This window comes from Notolepis coatsorum (assembly GCF_963971535.1).
Source record: "Notolepis coatsorum genome assembly, chromosome: 8".
Lineage (NCBI taxonomy): Eukaryota > Metazoa > Chordata > Actinopteri > Aulopiformes > Paralepididae > Notolepis > Notolepis coatsorum.
The window spans coordinates 118,391,233-118,400,759 of record NC_140172.1 but is presented as its reverse complement, the minus strand read 5'-3'; the positions used below and the strand labels follow the sequence as shown (position 1 = coordinate 118,400,759).

Here is a 9,527-nt window from a genome sequence, read left to right as displayed (position 1 = left end):
TTTGATTCCTGGGCAGCGTGTCGAAATGTCCTTGAGCAAGACGCTTAGTAGTACAGCCCCAGCGGCACAGCCCCTGTCCTGAGCCACCATGAAGTCAGGTGTTGCCTCCGGAATACCAACCCAAGGAAGGCAGCAGGACCTGATGGAGTGGTGGGCCGCATACTGAAGGAGTGTGCGGACCAGCTGACGGAGGTCTTCACAGATATATTTAATCTTTCCCTGCTACTATCCCAGCATGCTTCAAAACATCCACAATTATACCAGTACCCAAGCAGTCAGTTGTCACGTGCCTGAATGATTACAGACCCGTGGCACTCACCCCCCTCCCTGCTAAATGTCTAGAGAAACTGGTCAGGAAACACATCACATCCATCATTCCGGCCTCCTTTGACCAATACCAGTTTGCTTATAGGCAGAACAGATCAACTGAAGATGCTATAGCCATTGTGCTTCATACCGCCCTAGAACACCTAGAGAAGAAAAACACCTACGTAAGAATGCTCTTTGTCGACTATAGCTCTGCCTTCAACACCATACTCCCCCGTAAACTCATCAGTAAACTCCAAACCCTGGGTCTGTGTAATACACTGTGTAACTGGGTGCTGGACTTCCTCACAAACCGCACACAAGCCGTCAGACTGGGCAACTACACCTCGTCCACCCTGTCTCTCAGCACCGGCGCCCCGCAGGGTTGCGTACTCAGCCCATTACTGTACACCCTGCTCACACATGACTGTTCCCCCTCCTACCCCTCCAATTACATCATCAAGTTCGCAGACGATACCACAGTTGTGGGTCTCATAACAAACAACAATGAGTCTGCCTACAGGAGGGAGGTGGAGGACCTTATAGCCTGGTGTGACAATAACAACCTGGCGCTCAATATAAAGAAAACAAGAGAGATAATAGTGGATTTTAGAAGATCAAGGCCTGACCACTCCCCCCTGCTCATCAACAACGAGGTAGTGGAGAGGGTCACTGAGTTCAAGTTCCTGGGTCTCAGTGTGAGTGAGACCCTGTCTTGGAGCACCAACACCGCCTCAGTGATCGGGAAAGCCCAGCAACGCCTATACTATCTAAGGAAGCTGAAGCAGGCTGGCCTGCCACGAAATCTCCTTGTCAACTTTTACCATTGTGCGGTTGAGAGTGTGCTGACCTACGGTGTGTCTGTGTGGTTCTCCAGCTGCACAAAGGCAGAGCAAGAGGCTCTACAGAGGGTGGTGAAGGCGGCAGGCAGGATCGTCGGGACTCCTCTACCAAACATCACCTCCGTCTTCACCTCCCGCTGCCTCCACCGCTCCAAATGTATTATCAAGGACCAGTCGCACCCAGCACATCACCTCTTCCAACTCCTTCCCTCAAGAAGGAGATACCGGTCCATACATGCCAAGAGTACAAGATTTAAGAACAGCTTTTCCCCCCAAGCAGTTAGACTGTTAAATACTCATTGACTGTCCCCTCACGTGCACCATGCATGCACTTACCACTGCACTTGATAATCTCTGATTACCACCCATTATGCACTTTATTATTTAAAATATTCTGTTATGTACAGTGTTATGTGTTCATGTATGTATATATGTATGTACTACGGTCTGTGGGAGCTCCCCTGAAATTTCGTTGTATACTGTGCAATGACAATTAAAAGTATTCTATTCTATTCTAACAGCTACCGATGAGCAGGTTGGTACCTTTACTACCTTGCATGGTTGCCTCTGCCGTCGGTGTGTGAGTGAATGGGTAACACATTGTAAAGTGTACCATTTAGCTGATGCTTTTATCCAAAGTTCTGTACAAGTCAGGAGGAAGGGTACAACTCTGGCAGCTAAGGGTAAGTAACATTGTTCGTCGAACTTGAGTGCATAGTAGTATAGACAACATATTAGCATAGTAGGTAGTAATATAGGCATGGTAGATTACCTCGTAGCAAAGTGCATAATAGTACACAGTATGAATTATTTTTTTTAAGATATTGATTGAAGTGTTTTAGTCGACGGTGGAAAATTGGGCAGGTTTCGGCTGTCCTGACTGGTGGGTGTGGTAGTTAATTCGTGGGAGGGTTTCGGCTGTCCTGACTGGTGGGTGTGGTAGTTAATTCGTGGGAGGGTTTCGGCTGTACTGACTGGTGGGTGTGGTAGTTACTTCGTGGCAGGTTTCGGCTGTCCTGACTGTGGGTGTGGTAGTTACTTCGTGGGCAGGTTTCGGCTGTCCTGACTGTGGTGGGTGTGGTAGTTACTTTGTGTGCAGGTTTCGGCTGTCCTGACTGGTGGGTGTAGTAGTTACTTCGTGGGCAGGTTTCGGCTGTCCTGACTGGTGGGTGTGGTAGTTACTTCGTGGGCAGGTTTCGGCTGTCCTGACTGTGGTGGGTGTGGTAGTTACTTCGTGGGCAGGTTTCGGCTGTCCTGACTGTGGTGGGTGTGGTAGTTACTTCGTGGGCAGGTTTCAGCTGTCCTGACTGTGGTGGGTGTCAGGGGCGGGGCTAGGGGGTGGCTACTTGGGCTCAAGCCCTGAATGTTTTCTGAAAAGCCCCGAATCTATTTTCAAAAGAAAAAAAAATATTATATTTTTTTTTTTTTTGGACAATTAATCATTGTTACATGAAAATATGTTTGCACCAGATTTAGCAGAAGCTAATTTCCATCTGTAGTCTATCCAGCTGCTAACTGTATTTGAGTGAGTTAAGTCTTGGTGTTATGGTAGACTCAGACCTAAGCTTTAAATCACAATCAACAAGTTGACAAAAACATAATTCTTCCACCTTAGAAACATAGCTTTTGAGATCTCAGACCCATCCCCAGTGATAACACAGGCTGCCGGCATGTCTTTATGAATGGAAATATCGAATAAAAGAAACAACGATGAAAACCCGACTATACTTTGGTTTTCGGGGGTCCTGGCACTCAACGTTCGGCGAGTTAACCCTAGATCTTAGATCCTAATATGAAAAACGATGTGATTTAATGTTCTATGTCTTACCTTGACTTTGTCTATTTTACTGCTATCTATTTTATACTTTATGTCTACACTTTATGCATTGCTCTTGATCTGCCAATGTTGTGCTCATCTTTTTGTACTGCTGTGAAGCACTTTGAGCTGCAATTCTTGTATGAAAAGTGCTATACAGTGTATTATTATTATTATTATTATTATTATAAATTATTATAGTTTGCTTCATTAATTAAAGGGTGTGAATTTAAGTGTTCTCTAGTGCCTTTTGTCTGCTTTAAGGTGGTGGTATAAGTTAAAGGTTGTGGTGTCGAAGTAAAAAAAAATCCGTGCCCGCTAACGTGGGCACCTATCTGGGCTAAGCCCCGGACGCTAACGTGGGCACCTATCTGGGCTAAGCCCCGGATCTCCTACAATCCTAAATCCGCCCCTGGTGGGTGTGGTAGTTACTTCATGGGCAGGTTTCGGCTGTCCTGACTGGTGGGTGTGGTAGTTACTTCGTGGGCAGGTTTCGGCTGTCCTGACTGTGGGTGTGGTAGTTACTTCGTGGGCAGGTTTCGGCTGTCCTGACTGTGGGTGTGGTAGTTACTTCGTGGGCAGGTTTCGGCTGTCCTGACTGTGGGTGTGGTAGTTACTTCGTGGGCAGGTTTCAGCTGTCCTGACTGTGGTAGTTACTTCGTGGGCAGGTTTCAGCTGTCCTGACTGGTGGGTGTGATAGTTACTTTGTGGGCAGGTTTCGGCTGTCCTGACGGTGGGTGTGGTAGTTACTTCGTGGGCAGGTTTTCCAGGACTAAAAGATAATATGCAATGTAAGGTGTACAGTATGTTTGTCACTTCATACCCACAGTATTTCCCACTGATTTACTTGGGTGGCCCACCCATGAAGACCCCACCCCCACCCACCTAGCAAGACCCCACCCCCACAGGTAAATTCTCAGTGCTTGCCCCTTTGTCTTCTGGACCTGAATGGCTCCCAGCGTTCAGACAAGCAGCTCTCCTCCATGCCTTCACAACAGCAGAGTAGTAACAGTTCAACCCTCATCTCTCAACCCAGTGACCACCGCATGAAGACCCGGCAACCTGCGGAGAACACTGGATTGGATTTGGTCGAGTTTCACTATAGTTCAAGACAATCACACCAAGGCTATTGAATTCAAATGGTTTTTATTAATGTATAAAATGGGTGTCATAAGAGGTTTTACTTAACATGACATTAGCAAGAAAAGAAAAAAAGAAAGACAATGTTAAGAACCATAGTAGGCTAGGCTTAGTCCAACACTTTGATTGAATTGATTGAAAAAATTTGTGTGTGTTTAGGGATTTGTGTGTATGTGGGTAGGGTGGGTGTATTGTCTGTGTATTAATGAATTGTGTAACCACAAAATGTTGTATCAAAAAGTATTCATTCACATTGCTGATCAGTTCTTATTGATCCATTACAACTAGGAAGGAAGAGTCAATCCATTTAGAGGCCAAGTCATCGACCCTGTGGTGAGAGAGAGAGAGAGAGAGAGAGAGAGAGAACATTATATATTAATTATGTATATGTATTTTCACTTACTGTCATCATGCATTACATATATCATTTATATCACTCATGCGGTTTTGGTCTTTACACACAGTATGTGAAACATGGCGGTTGCTAGATGGAATACATCTCTTTTAGCTTCTTTTAGATTATGGTTACTTTTGCTTTGCAGCAATTTGCCAACAATAATAATAATAAAGGAGATTTTCTAGAACACAAAAGTAAAATATGCATTCTGGACCACTTGGAGCCTGTTGATAGGAACTGATATAGAAGAGGTGTGAATTGCAATAGTCAAGACAGGATGAATGTTTCAGCTGCAGGGTGTGATGGGGATGGAAATATTTTGGGGGTGGTAGAAGGATGTGACGGTCGAGGCCCAAGGGAGAGGGCGGGTTTGAGGATCATGCCAAGGTTGTGTGCCTGGGAGGGGTGGGTACTGTTCCGTTATGTCGCTGTTGAGTTTGAAGAAATGTTGCTGCATCCAGACTTTTATTGTAGACACTACAGACAGGAGTGGATGTGAGAGAGGGTGGGTTGTGGGGGGGATTTGGTGCTGTGGTATATCGGAGTATCATCAGCATAGCAGTGAAAGTCCAGGTTGAAATGTTGGGAGAATCTGATGGAGAGGGAGAATGTAGAGGGAGAATGTAGATGATGAAGAGGAGTGGGCCGGGTACAGAACCATGAGTGACTATATGTAGTGTTGTAGCACTTCCTGAAATCTCCTGTATCCCTTCGACACCAGTTACATTTTAGCTGAACAATTTAGGGGGGGGGGGGGGGGGGGGCTAGGTGGCGCAGTGGGCAAGGCCACCAACGCAGGAGATGCTGGGTTCGAGCCCAGCTCTCGGCGTTGCTACCAGCTTGGCTGGTCGTTCATACTAATACAATTGGCAGTATTAGGGGGTGGGAAGCTGGTGGGTGGGGATCGGACGTTGTGGACAGCGACTCCTACAGGTCGGTTGGTGCGCCTGCAAAGATGCGACGGCTGCCTCCTCGAGTACCGGAGGGGACACGTGATGCAAGGCTTCGTCCACATTGCAGCCAGCTTGTGGGAGGCATGGCCTAACAATGTTCGAGACAGGGGAGGGTAGAATTGGACGATAAGGAAATTGGGGACGGAGAAAAATATAAAAATGGGGAGAAAAAGTAGATATAAAAAAAATGGGGGGGATTTTGCTTTTGACTATTTTATTGCAATTGTGACAGGATTCACGACATTGAAGCTAATTATATTTTTGCATCATGATTTTCTTTTATGTAAAAAATAAATGTATTCTATTGATAATGGTGTGATTTTTGCAGGGGTCTGCACCAAACTAAAATGTTCCTTAAGTGCGTGGAATATAATTCATAGGCTAGGACTTCTCTGCAGCAACACACAATCATTCATTTAGTGGATCAAATATTGCAGCCTCCGGATTTTATTAAATTAAATGAGGCCACGTTGCAATTTCAATAAAAGTTTGATTTGCAACACTGGTATCTTCCCATGCATGCAAATAAAACTGTTTGAATAGAATTGAGAGGAGGGGGTGTACCTGTATTACTCTTCTTACCTGTTGCTTTTTCATGATCTCATCTCTTGTTTTGAAGACCGGTGCATCCACCACCACGATACCTTGAGCCATGTCTTTCACTCTGTCTAGCATCTCAGTACCGTACCTGAGATCAAACAACACACAATGCATAACATGGGTCAAAAAACGTATTGAAGTAAATTTATTGTCAATAAGTAACAATTCCTTCCTCGAAGTTCCACATAAAACTTGTTTGTGACCCTAAACACTATCAATGTCGTATTTTTCTTGAACCTCCACCCCCTCCTAATGTAGAGTCTCCTCCCCACCGTATGTATATTTCTCTCCCACCCACCCGGCCACCCCCTCCTAATGTACAGTCTCCTCCCCACGTATGTATATATTCTCTGTTAGGATCTATGGGTAACAGTACTGTATATTTGCATATCGTAAATGTCACAAATGTAACAGTACTATATACCTGTATGTCATGTATGTCCCGATGCCATAAATGTCATGTATGTTGTGTATGTCATAAATGTCACTATGAATTGAAAATGGGGGACCCTGATGTAAACAAGACAAAAGTCTTTCTCTGGTCTGCATCCCCTTAACAATTGTGTGTATTGAGCCGTACTGTATTGTACCCATTCTGCAATCTGTTAAATAAAGTTTTAATTCATTCAAAGTGATGATTTTGTATCCATAGACCCGGCCCCACGATTCCATGAGATGGATCAAAGTGACCCAAAAATTTAATAGTTTGGAGCAAATGCCTCAACATTTGCATAATTATGTGGGTTTTATGTGGGGAACAAAACTCTTTAATTTACAGTAACTAGGCTTATTGCCCCTAAATATTTTGGAGGCTGTAAAATGTCCACCAGGTGCATTTTATTTAGAGAGAATAGTAACGTTAGTCAACGCTTGCCCCCCCCTGAACTTGTATTATAATTAATTTCAATAATAATAATTCATTACATTTATATAGCGCTTTTCTAGACACTCAGGGCGCTCGAGTGAAGATAGATATCGACATGATGGTTTCAGTTACGCACCGACATCCAAGGAACACGTTGTTCGCCCAAACCATAGACAGAGCGAGTAGTTGATCCACATGTGGGTCTTCGTAGTCGTTTATATTACGAAGTATGAATTCCCTCCTGGCGTGCCAGTGTTTATCACTCTCTGATATACCCCGAAACGTTTCTACTTGATCAGCCAATGCCCTGTTTTGTTCAATGAACTCCTGGATATCCAAGTCAGCCATGATTGTTTCTTCTACGACCGGAGAACACAAACACAGGAAGTCAACTTCTCGACGACATATCCGGTTGAAATATGAGGACCGCGTTTATTTAGAACAGTGCCACGCTGTGGTTAACCCGCGAATAGCATTTGCTTTGATATCCTAATGCTGGGTTTTCAAGGATAGTGGGAGATCATTTCTAAATGGCTCAAACTAATTTGGTGAAAATGTGATGTTAATTTGTCAGATATATCATGAGGCGTGAACGTAACAAATTTATAGATGTAAATGGTTGTAGCCGAACAGAAAAATATATATAAATTGATTTGATTAGAACAGCATTGGGTTTTTAAAAGCAATTGAATTTATTTATATTTTTTGTTACTGCTATGTAACAAAATTGTATGAGGGTCAGTTATTATAAAAGTTGAATTCTCTCACAAACTATACACAGTATTAGTAAAGGGCCATCTCAAGCACACCCTTCCCCCACCCTTGCTGACGAGCATCCACCAAACGTCCACCTGTCCAGCCTCTCTGTGCAATAGCCAGAGCCCCACCAACTAGAATATAACTGAATATCTGAACCCTTTTGATAAGACCAGTTATGCTACGCACGGCTAGCAGTGACGACGGCCTGCTTATGCCATGGGACACACTGTATGTCTCTGAGACAACTACATCATCACACATATCAATCTGTCAGTGAATATCCTTTTCACACACAACAAAATAAAATCATGTCCTCACAGCAAGATAGTCCTGGGTTCGGACCGCAGGGGCTTTCTGTGTGGAGTTTGATGTTCTCCCCGTGTTTGTGTGGGTTTCCTCCTTGTATTCCTGTTTCCTCCCACACAAACAAAGACATGCATGCTAGGTACACACTCCTGCCATTACCCTTGACCAAGGCACTGGCATTACAACTGGAGTTTGTCCCCAGACGCACTGCTCCCAAATAGTTAGGCGTTAATGGTGCTGTAAGTGGTATTTTGTTGTTTGTTCAAATAAGTGGTCTACATGTTAAAAGAATAGCTCTACACTGATATATCAGCCTCCCATCACTGATATAGATTGTCTGGTCAGTAACATGGGTCTCCCAGTCACTCTGCTACAGGGCTTGTATTTTGGTTTGGCACTTCTCGTTGTTATGCTATCGGTATCCTATATTATGCAAAGTCTAGGTGATAAGTGCCGGCCGGGTACTTATCGCACGGCCCGACGAGTCCAGTGACAATTGTGAACACATTTTTGTGTGCGCGCGTGCACATCATTGCGCGCACTTCTGCCTCAGTGACCTACCTAAACAGCGTTTAACCGCGTTTGTGCACGACTGCATGCCTGCCTCTCAGCCCAAACCAAAAACCAACCTCCTTAAAGTGACAGTGCCCCATCAACACATCAAAACAATACCATGGGGAATTAGGTCTCTATAGAACCCACTACAATATAAATATTATATTTATTAAGAATTTATTTGCATCTCAGATATTGATTGAAGGTGTGTTTCTATATGGGTGACATGTCTCCATACACAGGGCATACGAGGGCATTTGCATGCAGTCACCAGCTCTCCACCAAATCCAATGCCTATATGGGAGATTGTTAAGACGGCACTCTCTTACGTTAAGACATCACTCTCTTACGCCACCATCGCCAAAACACCAAAAGAGCATCAAATCACTGACCTCTAGGACCATCATTCAGGTCATAGTACCAGTTAGATTAGATTACATTGAAATGTATTGTCATCATACAGCATAAGTACATTACAATGAAAATAAGGGTGGCATCCAACCCAAGTGCAAATGTAACAGTAAAGTGCAATCTATATAATTAATATAGTGATTAAGCTGGGTATAAGATATATACATTTGTTCTACTGAGAATAATGCTAATCACATGTATGTACAGAGTTGTAATATATTTAAATGTTTCAAACATTTTCTTATGTACCCCAGTTGCTATTGCATGCACATATTTGTGTTTTATTACACGTATATGTACATACATACCAACTATTCGCCTGTTTTATTCTCAACCCATCCATAGCAACACTATTATCACCGACATCTAAGAAGGGAGATTTGATTGATTGATTGAAAAGTTTATTAACAGATTGCAGAATGGGTACAGTACAGTACAGCTCAATACATACAATTGTTAAGGGGATGCAGACCAGAGAAAGACTTTCGTCTTGTTTACATCAGGGTCCCCCATTTTCAATTCATCATAACATATATGACATACATGACATACAGATAGACAGTACTGCTACATCTAT

General features: G+C 43.7%; 1 protein-coding gene across 1 annotated transcript; it reads right to left on the bottom strand.

The window, feature by feature from the left end:
* Nucleotides 1-422: 422 nt before the first annotated feature.
* cdkn2aipnl (CDKN2A interacting protein N-terminal like) lies at nt 423-7,287 on the bottom strand (the record flags this gene model as incomplete). Its single annotated transcript, XM_084320507.1, has 3 exons — nt 7,056-7,287; nt 6,037-6,142; nt 423-461 (listed from the first exon to the last, which is right to left on the bottom strand). Exons 1-3 carry the CDS (start codon nt 7,265-7,267, stop codon nt 423-425), a joined length of 357 nt encoding a protein of 118 aa, XP_084176633.1. The 5' UTR covers nt 7,268-7,287.
* Between the last annotated feature and the right edge of the window lie 2,240 nt (nt 7,288-9,527).